The 25,861-nt window shown below is 44.2% G+C and overlaps 1 protein-coding gene across 1 annotated transcript in view; it reads left to right on the top strand.

The window, feature by feature from the left end:
- The window catches only part of LOC145418625 (uncharacterized), a 54,210-nt gene extending 28,582 nt beyond the window's left edge, over positions 1 to 25,628 (top strand). Inside the window, 7 exon segments of the mRNA XM_080286990.1 lie at positions 1,943 to 2,035; positions 4,845 to 5,050; positions 6,519 to 6,686; positions 17,243 to 17,392; positions 19,233 to 19,405; positions 20,561 to 20,731; positions 25,083 to 25,628. Of these exon segments, the coding sequence (XP_080143116.1) occupies positions 1,943 to 2,035; positions 4,845 to 5,050; positions 6,519 to 6,686; positions 17,243 to 17,392; positions 19,233 to 19,405; positions 20,561 to 20,731; positions 25,083 to 25,628 (1,507 nt within the window).
- The last annotated feature ends 233 nt before the right edge of the window (positions 25,629 to 25,861 follow it).

Below are 25,861 nucleotides of genomic sequence, written 5' to 3'. Positions count from 1 at the left end.
CAGATACGCCTAAAACATTCACCACGTTCTGTAGCTTCACATAAGCGTATCCGATAGAGTGAATCTGGATGCTGTGATGTTAAAAAGGGGTGCCAAATCACCTTTATTGAAAAATTTATCATGAGGTAGAGGCAGAATTCTGTGAGCTTCAGTGGTTATTGAATTAGTGTGTGGTGTATTTGGCTGGGCATGTTGTTGATTAGTTTATCCTCTGTCATTCTTTTTTCTGGTTTTGCCTTCTGGAACCCACCTCACCCCATCCATAGACAGGGAAAAGGAGTTGGTCTGATGAAGATGATGATGATGATGATGATGAGGAGGAGGAGGAGGAGGAGCAGCAGCAGCAGCAGCAGCAGCAGCAGGATGGTGATGATGATGATATTCTTGCCTTCTCTAGACGATGATATTCAGCTTAATTGTGGCATTTTTAACTAGAGGGATTACATATAGCCTTCATTAACTCCTCTGCTGTACTTGGTTTGTTTTCATCTGGCAGTCTTGGGCCACTCACAACTTGCATACTAAGTTATGGTTGGGTGGAATTTGGTGAGCCTTAGTTATGAGGTAGGTATCAGTGTCCTTTGTTACTATAGCCGCGGCGCAAAACTCTGCGGGTGTTATTATCGTTCCCTGGCAAACCTACCCCTGAAGTGCGTCCAATTTTCATGTATACTATAAGACGCTTGTGATTCATGTATAGTATGTTTGAGTATAATCGTGCATAATGATATGATTTGTGTATACTATGATACGAAATCGGGCACACTTTTGAATAGTAGGTTGCCAGGTTGTGATAATGACAACCTCAGAATACTATAGCAAAATTATCCTCCAATCTGACTACACTTGGCCATTATTTGAGCTGAAATGGGTTGCAGGTCTTTGTCAGATGAAAACACATTGGCTTTAGAGTGGAGCAGCTTCACTCCTTTACTGTAGTCTCTTCACTCTAACTTGGCCAGAAGTTTCCATCTGCTCCTTTTGAATGCTGAGTTGTAGCAATAAATTATCACTAGAATATGATGTTCGTCACAAAGAGGTGCTGTGGAAACAACGTAGAGCCATATTATTGTCTTTGTTTGCCACTGGGGTGAAACATGAAGTAAAAGAATGAAAATCGGGTGAAAGAAGTAAAACCGAAATTCTCACTGTGTGGAATGAAATGGTGAGGTGTTAGCAAGAACTGTGCCTACCCCTCCAGCATAGATCATTTCTTTCTTGGATCAAATATACCCACACCTTGTCCTTGTATCCTGGACGTATTCTTTTTACTCTAATTTGGCCCAGATTTTCATCCCTTTCCAGCTTATTTCATGTAACTTAGTGGTAGGAAAAGACAACAGTACAGCTATAAATCCTTTTACATAGCACTTCTTTGTGACTGTAATCATATTCTAGTTCCTGTTACAACTCGGCATGCAAGACAGAGGGATGGCAGTTTTAGGCCAATTTAGAGCAAAAAGAGTACTGTATATTTAAGTGATGATAGGCAGGTTTGTATGGCTTGTGGAAAATGTGAGGTGTGAAACGTGCATGTAACTTAATGGAAATAATGAATATATTCAAGGTGAGATAATGCTGTCAGTGAGGGATGTGGTTTCTTTCTGTGTCAGCTGTGAGGGTAGTGACTGTGTAATCTTATTATTTGTGTAATCTGATTATTGAAGGGGGTAGAGGGAGGGGGAGGCCAAGGATGAGATGGAGAGAGGGATTGGAGAGGTATATGAGAGAGGGGGGTGTGAGCTGGGAACAGGGCAGTGAAATGGCGACATGGAGGCAATTTGTTTGTGGCCACCCCTTATGGGATTAAGGCGTCTGGCAATAGATAGATAGATGGATGATTATTGTTATGCTAATTATGATGCGTTCAATCGTGTGTGTTGTTTTTGCTTTATGATAAATGTTCCTTAATTTGGTGTTAATATATCTTTCCTTTATACAGCACAGCACAGGACTGGGAGAAGGAACTACAAAGAACGCGATGCCCCAACTGGAGGGTATCTAAACACAATGAATACTTCAACCTTTGTTCCTCGTAAGTTATTATTGAGTTGTCAGGATCGTATGAAAAGGAAGTGAAAGGGAGTGGTAAAATGTAAAGTGAAATACTTAGAGATGGTTAGGCCATGTGGAGAGGATGGAGAATAGGAAACTGACTAGAAGAGTGTATGTGAGTGAGGAGGAGGGGGAGACCACAAATGAAGTGGAGGGATGAAGTAAGATTTTTGAGAGAGGCATGTGTGAGATGGAGGGAGGGCAGTCAAATGGCAGAGGACCAGGTGATGTGAAGGCAGTTGGTTTGTGGCTACCCATTACAGGATTAAGGTGTTTGGCTGTAGATAGATAGATAGATAGGAAATGACAGTTGCAGTTGTACAAGGTTAACTCATAGGAATTCTCTCAGTATCTCCTTTAGCCCTGGTAGGATGTTTTTATTTCATCATGGCTGATGCTGGACACTTTTGTTTAACTTTGGTATGTCTGGTATCTAGAGTTCAGGGTAGTGGTAGTTGCTCCTTCCAGTGAACATGCATAGTAAGTTATAAGTGAATGTATATGAGGACCTGTACATACATTTTATAACAAGGGCATGCACAGTTGATCAAAATAGTATCATACAGAAATGATAATGATTCTGTGGGTGTGCAGTGTAACCTTGAATGTGAGGCCTGGGGGGGCTAGGTTTACGATGGAAGAGTTAAGAAGAATGATGGGATGGGAGTGTGTTGGTGTTGTGATGAGGAGAGGTAGATTGAGATGGTTTGGGCATGTGGAGAGAATGGAGGATGATAATTGGGTGCAGAAAGCGAGAAGTGTGAACGCTGGGGGTAGGGTTGCAATAGGTAAACCAAAAACGACCTGGGATGAGGTGATAGAATGTGACCTCAGGGATAAGGGACTGAATAGGGCTGCCAAAGATAGAGCAGCATGGAGAGCTGCCATTAGTTGACTAAGGCCAATGCGTGCAGGCATGTTGGAGCTGTTATACACATAACGGTATGAATGAAACAGGAAGGGTCTGGTGATTTCCAAAAATGATCATTGTAGCTCAGGAAGTTTCAAGATGATTAAATCCATTATCATCTGAATATTTGTGGTAGGTGAGAGCACTCACCATCCACTCACTCAGTGCTGTTGGGTGTCTGCCCTTTCCTCTCCATCCTTCTTTCCTTCCTTCCTCTTCTGTCTTTCTTTCCTTCATTCTTTCCTTGTCCTTCTGTGTACAGGTGACTTTACACTCCCTCTTCTGTTTTTCTTTCCTTCATTCTTTCCTCTTCCTTCTGCCTGTGGGTGACTATATACTGAGTGTCAAGCCAAATGGTTTCCTGTACACCTGGAAACCATTTACTGCGCTGGGTGGTAACCATATAACCAAATTTTGGCACCTGGTGGTTTAGTGGGTAATTACTGCACTCCAATTGGATTGAGCCGGTGAAGGTTTATATCCAAGGGGTGGTTGGGGTTGATTGGTCATGTGATGCCACTCAGGGATGAGTGAAGCTGGTCACTCTCATCTTAAATGTCGGGACCAACTGCCTAGCTCCGAGCTCCTCCGCTCCTCATGGGGCAATGTAGGATTGGATGATGGATGGATCGTCTGAATGTGCATATGTGGCATCCTTATGAAACCAAGTCTGAGAGTGTGGGGTAGAATGATGTGGGATTCTGCAGTAACCATCATCAGTAGTGTCAGACTGTTTATGCAGAGTATGCAGCAATTCTTTTTTTGTTGACCACAAAACTGTTGCCATTGTACTGATTAGATTAACACCAAAATGTGGAGCCAATCACAAAGGAGTGCTGTGGAAAGGATGTAGTGCCTCTTTCTGTCACTGAGTGAATGAAGTAAGCTGCAAAAGGACAGAAATCTAGGCCAAATTAGTGGATAAAAGAGTATACTGTAGTTAGATCTGAGATAATAGACCTCAAGCAAATTATCGTGAAAGTAACTCTTCCATTAATAACAAGGGACTCAAGTTAGTGCATTATGTTCATATATCCTTTGGTATGCTTACATATAGTTTTACCCTTTTGGTTCAGTGACATACACTGACACTGATGTGGGGCACTGTTCTGTATGGTGTGCATGGTGTGGTAGTAGGTGTTTGGTAGGATTGGGACCCATGCCAGAAAAGCACAGGACATAACTGATCTGATACTGTTTGTTGTGTGTAGAGTAAGGACAGTGTGTCTCTGTTGTTCAGAATCTGGCCCAGTAAGTGCCCTAAGTGTGTTTAGTCTGGGGTTTCAGCACCTCTCTCATGTATATGGTCCTTGAAGGTGTGTCCAGTGTCATATGTCACTCAAAGGGTTGTTAGTGGAGGGTGCATTTGACGTGGGTACATCAGTGTGATGTTAGGTGTGTATCTGTACTCGTAGTTGTCACTGGTGATTAGGGTGGTGGTGAAGTTGGCTGGAGCAATTGTTAGCCTGTTGTCTTTGACCCATGTCTGAAGTGTATTGAAGTAATCTTGTTGCAATGAGGTGGCTGTGTCCGTGATGTGATTTGTAGTGGTATGATAATGTTAAGTGCATATGAGGTGGTGCTTGTGGGTGGTTGTGGTGTGGGAATAACATGCATGTATGAGCTGAAGAGTGTGGGTAAGAGAACAGAACTCTGGGGAACATAGTAAACTTCCATATTCATGATGACTTGCCATGGAATATACTGTGTTCTTGCCTGCCTGATAGATAGTTGGGAAACCCGGTGTTTGGTCCGTTGTAAGCAAGATTCTGGATGAAATGATTGTAAGGCAGGTTTTTAATACAGATACAGCAAATCAAATTAGATATTGCTAAAGCAGATGATATTGACTGTAAATATTATTATTGTCCTTTGTCAGGTTACCAACAGTGCTTGTTGTGCCGCGTGACCTTCTAGATGCCCAGCTGGAGGCAGCAGCACAACACTTCCAGGGCACTCGACCACCTGTGTGGTGTTGGGGCGCTGTGGCCGGTGCTGCCCTGGTACGGATGGCGCAAATATCACCGGGAATCACAGACAAGTAAGTCCTGGGCATTGGTTTATTATCTACAGTCAAGTATAGAAGTCCATTGCCTGCCATTTCTTTTTGCCTTTGCTGGAGTCGTAGATGTTTGAATGAGATGTAGTGAACAGAGGTGCTTATCACCCACAGATGAATGGTAATATACACCCTACCCTGCCCAGCAATGACCAAACCCTGTTTAACAATTATTTTTGAAGGGTCCAACATTATTGCATGCGTTGGCCTCGGTCACCTAATGGTGGCTTTCCGTGCCGCTCGAATTTGGCAGCCTCCCTGTTCAGTCCCTTAACCCTGAGGTCACACTGAGTGACCTTGTCCCACATCTTTTTCGGTCTGCCTCTCGCAGCTCCACCCCCTATATTAACACTTCTTACTTTCTGCACCCAGTTATCATCCCCCATCATCTCCACATGCCCAAACCACCTCCCTCATCACAACACCAATACACTCCTGTCCCATCCTACCTCTCAACTCTACCATCGTAAACCTAGCCCCCCAGGCCTTGCACGCAGGGGCGCACTGCACATCCACCTAATCATTGTCATTTCTGTACGTCAGAGCCTGCGAATATCCTCTTCTTTTACTGCCCAAGGTCTCACTACCATACAGTATTACACACCAGACACATGCTGCATACAAAGACCGCTTACCATGCAGGGAGAGCCCTCTCAATGTCAGGAAAGGCAACAGCTCCCTGAACTTCTTCCAACCACTCCTCTAGCCACTGAGCACATAGCATAACTCCCAGATAACAAAACTCTTCCACACACTCGAGAGACTCACCAGCAAATTCAGACATTTCACACCTGACAATCTCCACATGCTATCCCCAACACACACATGAAATCAGTGTTATCTGGCAGTTTACCTCTAATACCGCTACATCTCTTATGCACCCACTTATTACAAACACTGCACAAGGTGGAAATAATTCCTACGCCCTTGTAGCAAATTACATATGGCCGCTGTCCCTCTTCTTTGACAGTACTGCCACAAACCCTAGATACTATCACTCTTGTTTTATGTGCATTTACTCTTAAGCCCTTATGTCCCATACCATCTCTTCACTTCCTAAATCTTTTCTCTGCCTCCCTTCTCCGCCTCCCTTTCATTCTCTGCAATCAACACCAAGTCATCAGCATACAACATCTCCCACGGGAGTTCATTTTTGAAGTCACATGAGAGGGCTTTAAGTACCATGATAAAAAACAGGGGGCTCAAGATTGACCTCTGGTGCACACCAACATTCATGGAAAACTCATCACTCAAATCTCCATTCACCCTTACCTGGCTGCACACACATGGCCATAACCACCCTAACCAGCCACTCGATCCCAAGCTTTCTCATTCCCCACTTCACCACCTCCTTGGGACTCAGCCCTTTCCTATCAAAAATAAAATTGTGCACTGATAGAGAGAATAAGAGAGAAAGTACATCACTGGATTGGAGTATGTTATGAAGTACCGTACGTCACTGGATTGAGACTAAATGCATACCAATATCTGAAGTGCTGCTTGGGTGTGTTTCCAGGCAGCAGGAGAATCGCATGATGGGTCTGGTGCATCGGTGTCACCCAACAAAGCTCCAGCCCACCATACTTGACCTCGACCAGATCCTGCCATCACTCAAGGACATACAACTCTCCTACTTGAAGCTTAAGGAGTTACACACACCAGGTAGAGAGAAAGAGAGAGTTATATTTTTATTTTGCCAGACTCCATTGCTCCTTATAAGATAGCAAAGTATTAGACATCAGAAAGATAGTACAGTAAGACCTCACTATAACGGACTAATTGGGGCCCAAGCCTTTATGAAAAAAGTGAAATTCCGATAAAAGCAACATCCAGACTTCCCCCTGGTAACCTGTACTTTTACCGATATTTCAGACATTGGTCTGGATCGCATCAACAGTTTTTAAACTGTTTTCACTACCATTGCAGTACAGGACTGTATTATACATTCAATACAATAATCCATCCATCCACCCATTGTCTAATTCTGCATTGCCTCATGAGGAGCGTAGGAGCCCGGGGCTAGGAAAGTTGGTCCTGGCATTTAAGATGAGAGTGAAATACAATAATCAAATGGTATAATATATACAATAATACTGTACTGTACACTGATAAATATGTTTTTTATTTGCCTTATCATGGTGAATATTGCTGAAGTGGTCAGGCAGTCCGGACTGCTTCTGGCTTTATCGGACTTTTTGCAATATATATATAAGACTTTAGTCCGGTAGCTCCTCATTCCGATAAAAGCAAATTCCGGTCTATTGAAGTCCGTTATATCGATGTTTTATTGTATACAATATATATATATATATCTCAGGACAGCAAAGCGTAGAGATAGACATAACCAGGGACAGTAAAGTGTACAAATAGATATATCCAGGGACAGTAATGTGTACAAATAGATATATCCAGGGACAGTAAAGTGTACAAATAGATGTATCCAGGGACAGTAAAGTGTACAAATAGATATATCCAAGGACAGTAAAGTGTACAAATAGATATATCCAAGGACAGTAAAGTGTACAAATAGATATATCCAGGGACAGTAAAGTATATAGATACTGTAAATAGTATATACAGTATATCCAGGGACAGTAAGCATACAGATGGATAGTATATATCTAAGAACAGTTAGCATGCAGATAGATAGACAGCATACAGATAGATAGCTTATATATCCAGGGATAGTAAAGCACTGGATTGCAGATAGACAGAGTATTGGAGTACAGATAGATAGTATGTATGACCCTCATCCTACCACCCTAATTCACCCTAGCTGATAGATAATATTAAGTGTGTAAGTGTGTAAATTTATGCCTATTAGGTGAAGTCAGGATTCCAGGGACTTGAATGATGAGTTAATGAGAGTGTGGCCCTTTAATTTGGCACACTTGCTAGGTCCTTTTTTTTTTTTTCATAGGTGGGAAGAAGAGGTCAGGTTAATGATGATGATTTTACTTGTGTTGTCTCAAAGAGTTTAACCCCTACACCGCGGGCATGTTTACCGATGTTTTGCATGTGCCGCGGGGTTATTCGGGCTCCGACAGACTCTCAAAAAATATTTGCCAAAAATCAGTTATTAGTCCTAGAATATTAAAATTATATATGCTTATGGCACATACCTTCAGCTTTCTCCTGGAATGTTTGTTGAGCCTTCGTCAGTTACCGTAGGACTTGTGGAGACCTCTGAAGTGGGTAACGAAGTCTCCACTTCACACTTCCCGACAACCCGTAATATGATTACCACAGCCAGATATTAACACTATAAACACTACTCTATGATTTTCAAGTAGTTTGGGATCCATACTCCAAAAAAAAAAAACACTGTGAAAGCAATGAAAATTACGAGCGCGTCTGACCGTCGCACTTGCGCTAGTTCGCTCTTGGTAGTCTGTCATTTATTATTCATAAAACCCCTCACACTTTATATTTCTATTACTATATAACACTTATATATATTGTTACGTTGTCCGCCTTTCTGTTCCCACGGGTGCAGCCGTTACAGCTGGGCTAGGGGGATTATGCAGTATGTATCCGCGTCATTCGCGGAGTTTATATTAGCGAGTGCTACAAATTCTTTTGTTTCTTTCGTTCCCGCCACTGAGGGCAATTTTATTTTATACCATGCTGAGTATGCATTTGATTATTTTGATTGTCTTATGTGAGCTACCAGTATATTTAATGATGTTTTGCTTGCATTAGAAGTACCAATTCATTGTATAGAGAGAGAGAGGGGCACGAATATAAGTTCTTATTAATTAATTTGATTCATGCGTTCGCGCTTGGTCGTGCACGAGCCTTGATCAGAGCCAGTATCTTCCCAGCCAGCTTTAGTATCGGGTGTTTGTACACTCTCTCTCTCCCCAGTTATTTTTATGCCGAGCTGGCGTTTTCATTTAAGTTTATTTTTATTCTTTTTGTTGCTGACTGAGGAAAGTAGTTATTTTATTGTGTTTTGTGACCTTGTTGTCTTTGGAGGGCCAGTCTGGCTCACCGTAGTTTCTCGCTGCCTTAATTAACGTTCCCCCAACACACGTACATACACACACACCCCTAACCCCTACACTGTTTAATCCCATCTCTTTGCACAAGGCTAGTGAGAACTATCGTGAGCCATTAACTGCGTTCCCCCTTGGACACGGGTTAAGTAGAAGTCGTCACCACCGGAAGTAAGTGGGAGGTGTTCCTGTATACTGTCTCGGGCGGTATTACTTCCGGTAGTGACGATAGTAGGCTAGATCTATAGGTAGGCTGTTCCGTTTTATTATCAAAGTACAGAGTGTTGCGTTCTTAAGTAAGTACTTTTCCGTTGCGCAGTTTTTCTCTAGTTTGCGGAGTGTCAGTGCCGGGGTCTGCGTTATTTTTGCAACGCAGTGAAGGCCGATCATCTAAGGCTGACTTGTTGTCTTTTTGTAATAGCCCCGGGCTGGCGCCACCGTAACAGTGGCGACCTCGCATCAGGATATCCTAACAGTGCCTTTTTCTTGCTAGGATATCGTTACCTTGGCGTTCTCTGTGCTTTGAGGTGAAGTTGATGTGTTTGTAGTTTCTCAGTCAGCATTAGTATTTCATTATTCAGTACTGCCATTGATTTGTCGCCATGGAGTCACGCGTGTCTACACCAGATCGCGTACGTGCTGAGTCACCTGTGGATATGGAAAATATGGAACAACGAGAGGCACATAGCAAAGGTACTCCCCGTGTGAGCCCTGAGTTTGACTATGGTGCTGAAATGCCTTGTTTTGCTACCCCGCTATTACCATCTATGATGCCGCCGAGCCAGTTTAGAGCAGTTCCCCCAGGTATGTCTAGTGCTTTCCCTGGAGTTGTTCATTCCACTCCCATATACCCTGGAGTCTTGTCACCGGAGGCTCAGTTGCAGTTGGAGTTGAAAAAGATGGAGATGCAGCGTGCAAAAGAAGAGAGGGAGATGAAGATGCAGCGTGCAAGAGAGGAGATGGAGTTGCAGCGTGAAAAAATGCGATTTGAGCTGGAGAAGACTCGCTTGGAGGTGACTGCCAATAGACCAACTTCAGATACCCAAACCTCAGGCCGTGCAGAGGATAGGGAGAGTTGGTTCTCAAGGAGTCTAAAATTAGTGCCAGCATTTGATGAGTTGAAGGTGACAGAATGGTTTGTTAGATTTGAAAAGAAGGCTAGGGAGTTTGAGTGGCCAAGGCAGCGCTGGGTGGGGTTGGTATCTAATGTGCTGAAGGGAAAAGCCTTGGAAGTGTATAATAGGTTGAGCCCTGAGGATGTAGATGATTATGATGAATTTAAAACAGCCATCCTGAAGGTATATGAACTTAGACCAGAGGCTTATCGGTTGTTGTTCCGTGGTGCTCGGAAAAGGCCTGCTGACACCTATATGGCCTACGCCAGGTATCTGGAGGAGAGGTTAGACGAGTGGTTGCTGAGTGAGAGCGCCACTTCGTATAACGAGGTGCGTGAACTGCTTTTGATGGAACATTTTACCAACATGGCTGATAAAGAAATTGGTGTTAAAATTAGGGAGAAGAGATTCAAGACCGTGAAGGAAGCAGCGACGTGGGCTGATGACCGGGTGTTTGCCTTGCGGAGTATGGGGGTCAAGTATGCTAATTTTCAGTATTCCAGGGAGAGGACTGTGAGTGGCCCTGCCTGGGATAAATCTCCCGTGAATCAGTCCAAGGGAAGTTCAGAGGAGAAAAAGAATTCAGGGAGAAAGAGCCCTGTATCCAGTTCGAAGCTAGTTTGTTACTTTTGCAAACAGAGTGGGCACATCAAGCCTAACTGCCCTAAGTGGAAGGCCTCCCAAAATGCCAAACCAGTGGCACTAGTTATAGGTTCGAGTCAGGTGAACGAGAGGAGTTGGGAGAGTGGTAACGGTGAGGGAGAAGTCTGTGGAAAGCTGGAGTGTAGCCGGTTGTGCTCTCTGCCAGCTCAGGCTGGAAAAGTTACCCAACATGCTACGCCACCTCCGGATGAACTGCCTCAGAAATCGTCCCTAGACTGGTGTAAACCTTTTATGTGTCACGGCACAGTGAAAATTCATGGGATCAGTTATCCAGTTACTGTGGCTCGTGATACCTGTGCACAACAGTCTGTGTGCAGAAAACGTGACTGGAGGGCCTGTAAACTCAGGGAAGTATGTGCTGTGTAGAGGCATGAACTCAGATGAATACTATGATTATGTTCATGTGGAACTCGATTGCCCCATTGTTCAGGCTGCAGCTCAAGTAGCTGTTGCTGATGTAATGCCAGTAGAGGGGATTGATTTTCTGCTGGGGAACGACCTGGCTGGGGAGAAAGTATTTCCATCTCTTCCCCCACCAGTTGTTGTGGCAGAGAAGTGTTTTGACGCCCCAGAAATTGGTATTGAAGTTGATGCAGAAGTGGAAGCCATGTTCCCGGTCTGTGCAATTACAAGATCTATGGCACAGGTTGCAGCCCGGGAGGAAGAACTGGTGAAGTCACAGGTTCTTGGGGTCGACTGTGGTGAGGCAGGGCCACCAATGGAGGAACCTAGTGAGCAGAGTGTTGCTGTGGTGGGTGAGGAGAGTGGGAATGCGTGCATGGGTGCCGCCCCCATTTCCCACTCAGGACACTAGAGGTGGTGCTGAGTGTGTCTGTGTGGAGACTGAACCCAGCCCACCGACTGAATTAGAAGAATTTCAGGACGCTGGGGTCGACTGCGGGGATGCAGGACCACCGTCAAACGCGCCTGAGGAACAGAGTGTCACTGTTGAGGGTAGAGGTGATGATGATGTCAGTGTGGAGTCTGACATTCCTCCCCCTGTCGAGTGTACTAGAGGTGACGCTGAGATTGATCGCCCTTCGCAATCCAGTGTCCCGACCAGTCCCTTATCTCAGTCCTCAGTAGAGCTGGCGGGTGTTGGGCCAGCAGGGTGGAGGGTGAAGCAACAGGAGGATGTAACATTAAAGCCCTTGTTTGCTCGAGTAGGGGAAGAAAGAAGTATGGAGTGTGGTAAGGAGGAGTTCCTGATTAAAGACAATGTTTTACATCGCCGATGGACGCCCACTGGCGCCACGGTGGATGGAGGAGTGGGTGAGTTAGTGCAGGTGGTGGTTCCTGTGCAGTATAGGGTGCCGTTAATACAGTTAGCACATGAGGGACCTTTAGCAGGTCACTTGGGAAACAGAAAGACAGTGCAGCGCTTAAGATATAATTTTTGGTGGCCAAGTATGCCGGGACAAGTTGCTGCGTACATCCAGAGCTGTCACACGTGTCAGATAGTGGGCAAGCCTAATCAAGTTCTTCCTGTGGCCCCTTTGATTCCCATTCCTGCAGTTGAACCTCCGTTTACCCGGGTAATCATTGATATTGTGGGCCCTTTACTTCCTACTTCTGCTGGAAACAAGTATTTGTTAACCATAATGGATGTTACAACGCGATACCCAGAGGCTATACCAATCAGAAGCATGCAGGCGAAGTCAGTAGTCAAGCAACTTATCCTGTTCTTTACTCATTTTGGCCTGCCCAAGGAGTTGCAGTCAGACCGTGGAGTAAATTTTACATCTAATTTGTTTAAGCAGACAATGACAGAGTTGGGCATCAAACACATTTTGTCCAGTGCCTACCATCCGCAGTCACAAGGTGCACTGGAGAGGCTTCATCAGACCTTAAAGACAATGCTGCGCACCTTCTGCTATGATAGTGGAAAGGATTGGGACCTAGCGGTACCCTTTGTTATGTTTGCAGTGAGAGAGGTACCAACTGAGTCGTTAGGGTTTTCACCCAATGAGTTAGTGTTTGGGCACAGAGTTCGTGGTCCCTTGGATGTGGTGCGAGAGGCCTGGAGTAACAACAAATCTGGCAACCAGGAATCCATGCTTGACTATGTCTGCCTCACTCGGGAGAGACTGCATTGCGCTTTAGAGCTTGCCCGTGACCATCTAATCGGGGCTCAAGCGAAAATGAAGGCTCATTACGATAAGAAAGTCAGAAGTCGTGAGTTTAAGCAAGGAGATGAAGTTTTGGCACTGCTGCCCATGCAAGGAAAACCTCTGGTGGCTAGATTCAGTGGTCCTTATATTGTGAAGAAGAGAGTTGGGGAACTTGACTATCTAATTGTTACCCCAGATAGGCGGAAGAGTACTCAGTTGTGCCACATTAATATGTTGAAGCCATACTACCGCCCAGTTGATTCTCATTGTGGGATGACTGCTGATGTCTCTCACCTGGGATGTGAAGGACGGGGAAAGGAGGACGTGGCATCAAAGGAACGTGCTGTGGAGGGAGCTGTTGGTGCCGGTGATGTGAGTAGTGGACCAGGGTTACAGCCACAGTCCCTGGAAGGTGATTTTGGAGTGGACGTTGAGGGAACCAGGGATAAGAGCGCTCCTGTAGTTTTGGTGGTTGGTAGTGAGTTGGAGGAGCAGGAGGAAGTGCTTAGTCGTGGTGAGATGTTACCAGCTGACCTATGGGAGGGCAATGGTTATGCAGCTCTGGTGGAGAAATTGCGACACCTTGATCCAGTAAAGCGAGAAGAGCTGTGCAACAGATTATGGAAACATCCGAAAGTTTTTGGAGATTCACCGGGATTGACAACTTGGGCTACTCATGACATTGACGTTGGGGATAGTAAGCCTGTAAAATTAGCTCCTTACCGCATCAACCCTATCAGACAGAAAGCTCTCGATAATGAGATCAAGTATATGTTGGACCATGGATTGATCAAGAGGAGTTTCAGTGAGTGGAGTTCACCAGTTACCTTGCAGCCGAAGCCAGATGGGAAGGTTAGGTTGTGTGTGGACTTCCGGAAAGTTAATTCACTGTCTAAGACCGATGCTTATCCTTTACCTCGGGTTGATGACTCCGTGGACAAGGTGGGAAATGCCACTTATATCACCAAACTTGACTTAGTAAAAGGATACTGGCAGGTCCCGCTGACGGAATGGGCTAAACAAGTGGCTAGCTTTGTTGTCAGTGGTGCAGTATATCAGTGCCAGGTGATGCCTTATGGATTGAAGAATGCTCCAGCCACTTTCCAGAGGCTTATGGATAAAGTGGTGGATGGCATACCCAATTGTGTCGTTTACATCGATGATGTCATTGTGTATGACACCAAGTGGGAGGAGCACCTTGATCATGTGGAAATGCTCATTAAGCGGTTGGAGGAAGCTGGCTTAGTAGTCAACTTAGACAAGTGCGAGTTCGTACGTGCTAAGGTCCAGTACCTTGGATTTGTTGTGGGACATGGGCAAGTGGCTCCACCTCGGGCTAAGGTGGATGCCATTTCCAACTTTGCAGCACCCCAGTGTCGCCGTGCCCTCCAGCGATTTTTGGGCATGATCGGCTATTACCGAAGATTCATTGGGAATTACTCCACAGTGCTTGCCCCTCTTACTGACTTATTGCGCAAGGATAAGAAGTGGCAGTGGACAGCCGAGTGTGAGCAAGCTTTTATTACGGTTAAGTCTCTGCTGTGCCACCACCCTATATTGCGTGCACCAGATTTTGACAAACCTTTTGTGCTGGCAGTTGATGCTAGCCGAGTAGGGGTAGGAGCAGTGTTGATGCAGCCAGATGAGGGCCAGGTTGAACATCCCATATCATACTTCTCAAAGAAGTTTAATAGAGCCCAGAAGAACTATTCCGTCATAGAGCAGGAGTTATTAGCGATTATCCTGGCCCTGCAACACTTTGCTGTCTACCTGCCCCCTTTTGGCCCTGTGATCAAGATTTATTCTGACCATCATCCCCTGCAGTTTTTGAACAAGTTTAAATTTAAGAACCAGCGTTTGACCCGCTGGAGTTTGCTTTTGCAAGAGTACAATTTAGAAGTTAAGCATATTAAGGGGATTGATAACGTAATTGCTGATTGTTTATCCAGGGAGGGGTCAGGGTCTTGATTCGAAAATTTTGATCCAGGGCTCAAAATTTTCCCTTGGGGAAGGGCGTGTTACGTTGTCCGCCTTTCTGTTCCCACGGGTGCAGCCGTTACAGCTGGGCTAGGGGGATTATGCAGTATGTATCCGCGTCATTCGCGGAGTTTATATTAGCGAGTGCTACAAATTCTTTTGTTTCTTTCGTTCCCGCCACTGAGGGCAATTTTATTTTATACCATGCTGAGTATGCATTTGATTATTTTGATTGTCTTATGTGAGCTACCAGTATATTTAATGATGTTTTGCTTGCATTAGAAGTACCAATTCATTGTATAGAGAGAGAGAGGGGCACGAATATAAGTTCTTATTAATTAATTTGATTCATGCGTTCGAGCTTGGCCGTGCACGAGCCTTGATCAGAGCCAGTATCTTCCCAGCCAGCTTTAGTATCGGGTGTTTGTACACTCTCTCTCTCCCCAGTTATTTTTATGCCGAGCTGGCGTTTTCATTTAAGTTTATTTTTATTCTTTTTGTTGCTGACTGAGGAAAGTAGTTATTTTATTGTGTTTTGTGACCTTGTTGTCTTTGGAGGGCCAGTCTGGCTCACCGTAGTTTCTCGCTGCCTTAATTAACGTTCCCCCAACACACGTACATACACACACACCCCTAACCCCTACACTGTTTAATCCCATCTCTTTGCACAAGGCTAGTGAGAACTATCGTGAGCCATTAACTGCGTTCCCCCTTGGACACGGGTTAAGTAGAAGTCGTCACCACCGGAAGTAAGTGGGAGGTGTTCCTGTATACTGTCTCGGGCGGTATTACTTCCGGTAGTGACGATAGTAGGCTAGATCTATAGGTAGGCTGTTCCGTTTTATTATCAAAGTACAGAGTGTTGCGTTCTTAAGTAAGTACTTTTCCGTTGCGCAGTTTTTCTCTAGTTTGCGGAGTGTCAGTGCCGGGGTCTGCGTTATTTTTGCAACGCAGTGAAGGCCGATCATCTAAGGCTGACTTGTTGTCTTTTTGTAATAGCCCCGGGCTGGCGCCACCGTAACAATATCTACAGTCTTTATCCATAAGTTTCCTTCAGTAGTATTAGTTTATTGTCACTGCAGGGATTCAATTTCTTTCAGTAAAATACGTAGCATTCACTTTCTCGTCCTGTATACTAGCATTGAGAGTGAATGTCACTTTCATCTTCACATTCATAACTCATAGTATTCAGACATGCTAGAGTGAAACTTTCACTTTCATTACTCCTAGGGTATATACTCGTATTCTTATACTACTACTCATTTACATTTCTATTTACGTTCTCTATTTTATTTACGTTATTTACATTTCTATTTTATTTACACTGTGTTATGCACTGTCACTTGAAGTAACTTATAAAACTATTTTCCATTGTTCACGTATATTTACATTCATTACTTTCACTTGCTGTTTACACATTATTTATACATTATTTACAATTCCACTTGCACTGTTTTACTCAATAGAAAGATCGTAGTCACTCTTTTATCAATTGTCAGCCCTTTACCTCTTTCCACACGAGGTTTAGTAGGGGGTAAAGGTCACAGGGCCCTTTGCATGGGGGTGAAAAAGGCCCTGAAGTCAGCAAGAGGAACAGGCGGACCTCCTCTTCGGAAGAGAGAGAGAACTGATGAGGGAGGGCCGGCCCGGGTAGAGGCCTACTTAGGGGATATTCAGTACTACCAACGTAGCTCTTGAAACAGCTATGTATTTCACTGAAATGATTGGCAGGAAATCTAGACAATACATTATAAATTAGGTAGTTCCAGGTGAATGTAAATATCACTTAGGCTTCTCCCTTCCCTCCTTATATGTATATTTATTACGAAAATAGATTATACGGCATATTTCAAGGGGAAAAAAACAGCGAAAATTAGCGAACGAGTGCACGTGAGGTGTTGTCAGGTGATAATTAGCCAATTCCAGGTGTATGGCACTCTCACTTACCTTATTTCTTTCTTGTATATATTATTTGGTATAAGAATAGGGCATAGGGCTTATTTCAATGGATGAAATCAGTGAAAAATTCCAGGGAAGATTTACTTAGCGTAGCATGGCCGGGCAGGCGAGAGGATAGGGTAATGGAGGGGGGGTAGGGAGGGGAGTCAAGAACGGGGAGAAATGGCTGAATTGTCAACAATGGATGGGAGTACAGATGAGATTAGGAGTGCTGACTAGTGTTGGACATTGGCAGTACTGATAGATGATACAAGCCCCCACTTGGAAGCCTGGGTGAATTCAAAATAACACAGAATCACAAAAGCGACGCCCCGCGGTATGATCCCTTGCTCCCAAGCGTCACGAAAGTGACGCCCCGCGGTTAAGGGGTTAATATTGTGTTTTTATTGGCACAGATGATCCCTCACAATTCTGGGAACAAGACCGTCGGTATTTGAGTCGGTGGGAGGCATCGCAGTGGCTGTCACATGTCAGTCGCTGCCTGGAGGTGGCCCAGAACGCTGCCACCGAAATGCTGCTGCATAATTCATCTGTTATACTACAGGGTATGTCAGTGGTGTTATTGGGTTTGGGACTGTCTGTAGCACATTCTTAGTGTGCATGTGTTTGCAGTGCACAGTATACCTAGTACATGATGTTGGGGCAACAGTTTCTCATTAACCCTGAATACACAGTATGTATACAGTATATGATGTATGGTCTGAAGGGCTACATCTATTTCATTTACCAAGTAAATGGCACTCACACTTTTTACTGTTCTGCTCTGGAGGTGGCCAGCACTCCTTTTTTTTTTTTTTTTTTCCATGGTCATTGTTTTTCTCTTTTTTTATTTCCCCATAGTCATTGCTTTTCAAGATTTATATATATATATATATATATATATATATATATATTTTTCCACAGGCACCTTTCAGCATTTTTTTTCCACACTCACCTTTTTGATGGTATTTCTTGATGTTATTGAAGGGGTTAATGATGGGTAGCCACCTGGCAGATGTTTTACGCCTTGTAGTGAAAATGCAAAGAGAACAAGAAATTATTTACTTAAGCCTGAAGTAAATATCTCATTGCAGAAAACCCTCCTGCCAGACCTAGTAAACACTTGGACAGCGAATGTACATACGTACATACATTGCCAGACGCCATGTATCCCAAACGGGGTGGTCAAGGGCTTAGAGTTAATTGTTTTACAGGGAGGGGCACTAATCCTCCACCAACCCCACTTGACACGTAGGGAGAATGTGCTCTTGGATATTTTGTCTCTTTAATTTTGGTCCAGATATCCACAGATTAAGCTCAGTCATTTGTTTGTTCCAAGATGGCCTTTGAACTGTCACTATTGGGTGTGTTAGTGTCAGTGATGGAACAGTGGTGTGGTGTTGGAGTTTAAGCAGGAAGTGAAGTGAAATAACCACCAGTGTAGGTGAGTTGAAGACATCTTTAGCTTATGCTTGGTGGTTGGCCAAAAAAGTAACCTCATTGAACTCATGTTATAATGGCAGTGCTATACAGTTTGGTTTCAGAAATGCATCACTATTTCTTTAACTTGTTTATTGACTCAGACATTTAGTACACACACACACACCCAGCCACACTGTATCTATTTTTTTATAATTGACTGTGCCCCAGATTGTGATTTTTAAATCTTTGGAGAATATAATTTTTCTTGCTGGAACGCAGCCCTTGCTTAGCACGATTTTCATTCAACCCCAGTTTTTAGGAACAGATTTGTAGTATTAAGTGAGGTATTACTATACAGTTCAACCTCACCACATGATTGGGATGCATTCATGGAAAGTTGATTTGATTACAGCTGATCATATATTGAATGTAGAGACCATAGTGATCATATAATTGAAAATGCTGATCCTATGTTGAGAAAAGTGTGCTGGTATGTGAAGTTTGTATAAATGAACAATTGCCTAATAGTTGATCATTAAAGTGAGGGTGACGTGTACAATGCACCATCATTATACAGTGGCTTGGTATACGGTCATTCTCTTATTTGTGTCAATAAGGAATCAGGACCTTTTTGGTTTATGTATTTATTTTTGCTTATCACTGTGATGCCTGATTTTTCATTATACACTAATTTTTCACACTTGTACAGTCACTACAATCCAGAATTCATTATATGATCAGTTGCTATAAGATTGATTTTCATAACACATCCCAGAGGTGGAGAGGTATATGAGAGAGGGGGGTGTGAGCTGGGAGCAGGGCAGTGAAGTGGCAGGGGACAGAGCGACATGGAGGCGATTTGTTTGTGGCCACCCCTTATGGGATTAAGGTGTCTGGCAATAGATAGATAGATAGAAACATCCCATTTGTACAACAGCGGCACAGTGTATTTGGTTTCTCATATGTGACTATTCCTTCTTACAGACAGTGAAGGCCGGGATCTCAGTGCAGTGATAGCTAGCCTGGTACAGCTGTTCCTGGACCCACAAGTACGCACCATACGAGGGTTCCACAGCCTGGTGCAGAAGGAGTGGGTCGCCCTCGGTCATCCCTTCACCACACGCCTCGGACACACTAAGTCAAATCCAGAAGATCAGGTGACTATTTATATCTCTCTCATCCCGTTTCTGTCCATCTCTCTATTGCAAGAGTTAACCGTTACTCCCAGTCCTGCATTTATGCAACAGGTCAGCTCTGGAACTGTCTCCCTCTGTCTGTATATCCTACTTCCTGTGATCTCCAGTCTTTCAAACGCAGTGTGTCCAGGCAGCCCAAAATTAATGGATCTTGAAATTGGCTCATTTTTGTATTGTTTTTATTTTGTCTTGGAGGGAACTATTTTGTGGGCTCAGGCTTTGGTTCCTTCTTCCTCGCATAAAAAAAAAAAAAATCTAACTTTATAGAGCCAGACACCTTAATCCTGTTGTAGGTGAGCACAGACAGACCTCTTTGTTGCCCTGCCCTCCTCCATCTGGCTGCCTTTTCTCCAGCACACACTACCCTCATTCATGCACCTCTCTGGCCCGCCCTTGCCTATTATAGTTCTCCTACCTTCATTATTTTTATTGTACCTGGAACCTACCTCTCCCCCAGCTTTAGACAGGGAAAAGAAATAAGTGTTCACCGTGCACTATGTCTTCTTGCCACACAGTCCAGAAGACAAGGTTAATATATGTATCTTTTATATATTGGGTTTTGACAGTTCCCCAGATTGTGCAGTTTTTCTGTCCTTGTTTCTGTATCCAGCCTCACTTCCTTATGTTGGAAAAAAGGTCATATTGTTGCACCAGGCACCTGCTGGAAACTGTCCACTTCAGCTCTACCCTTTTTTCCTGTCTTCCCGGACTGTAGGGTTTAGTCCTTTACCTTTCAGTAATTGTGCCTCTGTGCAAAGGCCAGATTATAGTTGTTCATGTTGTTGCCTATCCCTGGTCTGTCTAGTTAAGCAGACCCATCAGTCACAAGTAAGCAACTATGGCTGTGGGGCTGTCCTTCATATACTGTACATTACAGTGTTTACATGGTGTAGGGATCCAACACCCCCTTGTGGTAGACAGCACCTCAGTAGGGTTGGACCAGAGCCCTTCCCCATAGTTAGGTGCAGGGAAATATTAGGAAGTTTGGTTTCTGGGTGGATGCCATAGCTGCTCCACCCCATGTGCACAGTACCACCATCGTTAAGTTCTCATTAGCACCCCATATTAGAGTTTAGTGACAAAATTATTATTATTATTATTATTTTTTTTTTTCAGTGTCCAGTGTGGCTGTTATTCTTGGACTGTGTGTATCAAGTGAGTGAGCAGCATCAGGCAGCCTTAGAATTCACCTCACAGTATCTGGTGGCTCTGTGGCATGCCTCTCACTGCTCACTACACTCCTCATTTACCTTCAACTCCATCAATTCTAAGTTCACTGCCACCGCGGTAAGTATTAGTGTACAGTATTTGGTGATGAGGTTTTACTTCTTTGTTAACCTCTCCAGTCTGGGGAGCGTCCCTTCTCAGTTTATTCTTGCTGCTAACAGAGAGTGCACTCCTCTTGGGAAAGTTGTCCTGTACTGGAGGAATTTATTAAAGCCATGTCAGACCCCTCCAGTTCAAAAAGTCTACCCTACTTTGAATAAAATCAGAAGGAGATGTCTGGAATAAATGGAAAAAGATGTCCTGGAATTTGTGTGTTAATTATGAGAGTACAATAATTCCATCACCTTCAACTTTTAGCTGTGGATTACCTGCTTTGTATTTTATTTAGCCTGTGAGGTGAAGTCAGGATTCCAGGAACCTGAATGATGTGAGATTGTGTGGCCTATTTCACTGGCCCTGACCTCATGTAACACACCTTACTTGACTCCTACCGTCATCATTTACCATCAACTCCACCAACACTAAGCACACCACCATCGCTCCAAGTAGCCTCATATTTTTGGCCATTGTTTTGGTGAGAAGAGTATACTGAAGGTGAGCGAGTTTGTTAGAGGGAGGTGGTGTGGTAGGCCAAGAGGAATGTGGATAGACATGGTACTTAAGTGTGTGAGAATGTGACATGGAAGTTGATGGTGCTAGGGAAGGAATGGAGGATTGAGTTGGTTGGATGAACTGTATAAGGAGGAGAACATAACAAGGGTGTGGCACCATTGTCTCTGTCTGTCTGTCTGTCTGTCTCTGTCTCTCTCTCTCTCTCTCTCTCTCTCTCTCTCTCTCTCAAGGAGGAGAACATAACAAGGGTGTGGCACTATCATTCTCTCTCTCTCTCTCTCTCTCTCTCTCTCTCCCCTCCTATTTAAGAGAAAGTTCAGGATGGTGATGAATGAGTTTTGCAGCCTTATTAATGGTTATTCTACAAACCACATGAAGCCAAAACTAAGCCAGCCATAAAAACCCACATCCTTTGGCCTTAACCACGGCTCAGTACACCCATCATTTATCTTCAGCTCTCTTAGTGCTGTGTAAACCTCCACTGTCATGCTGTGTTTTGTTCTTGTGGTGGGTGGACGGGGCTGCTCCTCACCTTGCCCTAGGGTGGGAAAGGAGGTTCGGATGATGATATGATGATGATGATGATGGTGATGATGACATTGATGATGATGATGATGACATTGATGATGATGATGATGACGACGACGACGACGACCCCATTTCCTTCATCATTGTCATCATCGTCATCATCATTATCATCATCATCATTGGTCTACCCATCCATCCCATTCACATACTGTGTCTTAGTCAATCTCTCACTCTCTCTGCACATGGTGAAGCTGTCATAGATATATTTTTCTCAGCACTTTCCAGCACATTCACATAAATATCATAGTGGAGGGGGGGAGAGGGAGAGGGAGGCCAAGGATGAAACGGAGGGATAGAGTGGAGAGGTATATGAGAGAGGGGTGTGTGAGCTGGGAGCTGGGCAATGAATTGGCTGGGGACAGGGCGACATGGAGGCGATTTGTTTGTGGCCACCCCTTACGGGATTGAGGCATCTGGCAATAGATAGATAGATCCTTCCCCCCCCTCCCCCCTGTCACATAATGTACTCCTCTCAGATATGGTAACTTGTTTGCAGTACTCTCATTATCCCCCGCCAGTGAAGGTGAACGGGGCAACATATTCACCCACGTCTGTTTATTTCTCTGTTTGTGTATATCTCAAAAAGTAATGAGATTTCAATGAAATTTGAATGATAAATAGGGAATGGGTCAGGGAAGAGTAGAGTAGTTTTTGAGGTGAATCCAGGTCCAGATGTAGGAAAGCATAAATATATTAGTGTTGCTGGAAGAATGTCTATCTGTCTATCTATTGCCCAATGCCCCAATCCTGCAAAGGGTGGCCACAGACACAACACCTCTAAGTCGCTGTGTCACCCACCATTTGACTGCCCTCCCCCCAACTCTCTCCCCCCCTCCCTCATATATCTCTCAACTCCATCCCTCCACTTCATCCTTGGTCTCCCCCTCCCCTTCCCTCTCCCTCACTCCATTTCACCTACATACACCCTTTTAGTCAGTCTTAGAGAATGGACGAATGTGCTTATTTGAAATTGTTTAAGAGGACAGACTAAAAGCATAGAATTAATTGACTGGGTGGGACTGTAAAAGTGTTTGTCTGTTTGGAAAGAGAAGTCACAACAGTAAGTTATAAATTGTATTGGTATTGGCAGGGGTTTGTGCTGTCTCAGTGCTTTCTTGTTACTGAATTGTGTTCTCCCAACAAATTCAAAACCTCACTTCCTTATGTTAAAGTGGGGATCACAATAATTTCATGCAGTGATTCTTTCATTTTAGTGCTCACATCCCCTGTTGTCTTCTTAGTATAATAGGAAAAGTGTATGGTAGGATACTTATAGACAGAGTTAGAGAAAGAACAGAGAAATTAGTTGGAGAAGAACAGGGAGGCTTTAGGAAGGGAAGAGGTTCTGTAGATCAGATATTCATTCTTAGATCTTTAGTGGAAAAGTTTCTAGAGAAGGGAAAGAAGTTGTATGCAGCTTTCATGGATTTGGAGAAAGCATATGACAGGGTGGATAGACAAGGATTGTGGAAAGTGTTAAGAATATATGGAGTAGATGGGAAGTTGTTGAATGCTGTGAAGAGTATGTATGATGGTGCGAAGGCTGCAGTGCGTGTGGATGGTGAACTAAGTGAATTTTTCTCTTTGAAAGTTGGTTTGAAACAGGGATGTGTCATGTCTCCATGGTTGTTCAATCTGTACATGGATGGGGTAATAAAAGAGGTACAAGGTAGGTTAGTGGATGTTGGAGTGGCCCTGGTGAGAGAGGATAGTGTTTGGAAACTCCCTGTACTGTTGTTTGCAGATGATACTGTGTTGTTGAGTGAAGACGAAGGGGAGCTGCAAGGCTTGGTGGATGAGTTTGAGAGAGTGTGTAAGAAACGGAACCTAAAGGTGAATGTAGGGAAGAGTAAAGTGATGGTCTTTGAGAGAGGTGAAGTTAGTGAATGTACAGCGAGGTTGGATGGTGAGGAATTGGAAAATGTGAGTACGTTTAAGTACTTGGGTAGTGTGATGAGTAAGGATGGAGGTTTGGAGGGTGAAGTGCTTGAAAGGGTACAGGAGGGAAGAAAGGTTGCTGGTTCTTTGAAAGCAGTGATAAGAAACAGGGAAGTGAGCATGGAAGTGAAAAAGTTACTACATGACAGTATTGTGATACCAACTCTAACGTACGGAAGTGAAGCTTGGACATTGTTGGAGGGACACAAGTCAAGAGTGAGAGCAGTGGAAATGAGTTATTTAAGAGGAGCCTGTGGAGTCACGTGGAGAGACAGGCTGACGAATGAGGATATAAAGGAGCGTTGTGGTGTTGATGTGGATGTGATAGGAAGCGTTATGAGGAACACACTGAGGTGGTTTGGCCATGTGGAGAGGATGGAGGGTGAAAGACTGACGAAGAGAGTGTATGTGAGTGAGGTGGAGGGGCGAAGTGGGAGGGGGAGGCCGAGGATGAGATGGAGGGATGGGGTGGAGAGGTATATGAGAGAGGGGAGTGTGAGCTGGGAGCAGGGCAGTGAAATGGCGGGGGACAGGGCGACTTGTAGGCGATTTGTTTGTGGCCACCCCAAACGGGATTGAGGCGTCTGGCAATAGATAGATAGATAGATAGATTCTTTCATTTCATTGCTCACATCCCCTGTTGTTATTACAGCCCTCAGTTTACCTGCAGTCTTCCTTCTCTGATGTGCCCTTTCTCACACTTCACTCCCTAAACTCCAATCTTTGCACGTCACAAGGAGTTGCTGGTGTTTTTACTGTTACACCAAACTCATGCGGGGAAAAACCACTGGACTGAAATCATAGAGCCTTTATTTGTAAGCAGCTTTTCTTCTATAAACATACCCCAGAGAGCAATTAAAATTTCCGTAAAATATTTAGGTTTGTTTACTCTGGACGTGACTGGTCCTACTTGCAGGCTGCCATTTTTGTGTGTCCCTGCTGGCCAAGATGAGGCATTATTGTTAGGTTAAGGTTAGGTAATGTGGTGCTAGGCTGGTTTAATGGTATAACACGGCTTTCTAAGTATTGTTGGTCAGATTAGTTTAATTTTTTATTGATTCCTAGTAAAAACATTGGCTGCCATACCAATACCCTGTGAAGATGCTAGGGTAATCATTGTCTTGGAAATGTTTAAATTCCACAGGATGTTTATAGAAGAAAGTGTGATTATAATTATAGGTAGTCAGTTTAATGTAGGCAGGTTGGTTTTTCCCAGCATGTTTCGTGTATAGGTAAAAATCTATTTACTTAGGTTTCCCTTAATACTACACAGGTACTCCAGCGTGAGAGTCCACAACAACCCATATTTCTAAGGCCAGTGTGGTCATGGTGGGCCGAGAGTCCAAGTCACGTGAGCAGTGAAGTCAATGGCGCCACCACGGAATTCTCAGAGAAGAAATCCTCGTCCAGACAGGCGTTCCTCAACGTTTATTACATCCAGACATTACTTGAGTCCCTGGCAGTGAGTGGTGCCCTGCAGAGGATCAAGGACCCCCTGTCAAGTGCCTATCACACCTGGCAGAGGCTGGACTACCTCTTGGGGGATGCTGGTACCCTGCCGTATGACCCTGCCACCCCTGTTGCCCCCTTGCAGTTGGATTCACTGCTTAGAGTGGAGTTCAAACTTAGCAGTCTTAAGCCGTGGAGAGACTTATTCTGTGCCTGGTTAACCGAGCCTGTCTCACTGGCACTCAATGACTCTGAGGCTCTTTTGAAACGCCAGCCCTCCACTGTACACCATTGGAGGTACATTTATTACATGTACAATACCCTCAAAACACATGTGGCACACACCTTAGTTAATGGTACAGTTCAGTAAAATTACATATATTTTGTAGGTCATATCATTGTAAAAGTACTGTGCAGAACTCTAATGGAAGAAATTAAGCCACATACTGAAAATGTGTTGTATTGTAATGGTAAATACAACTTCACTGTGATATACCAAGAAGCCTACATGTAGTGGCACTTTGCACCCTGGATGGAGCAACTGCAGCATCCATCTGGGAGCCAGCCCTCCTCATATATCCGTACACCTTACTGTGGGAAAGA

Source organism: Coenobita brevimanus, chromosome 115 (assembly GCF_032717465.1).
Source record: "Coenobita brevimanus isolate Jiangsu-jjx chromosome 115, ASM3271746v2, whole genome shotgun sequence".
NCBI lineage: Eukaryota > Metazoa > Arthropoda > Malacostraca > Decapoda > Coenobitidae > Coenobita > Coenobita brevimanus.
The sequence above is the reverse complement of the archived record's forward strand: the minus strand, read 5'-3'. Positions and strand labels throughout refer to the sequence as shown.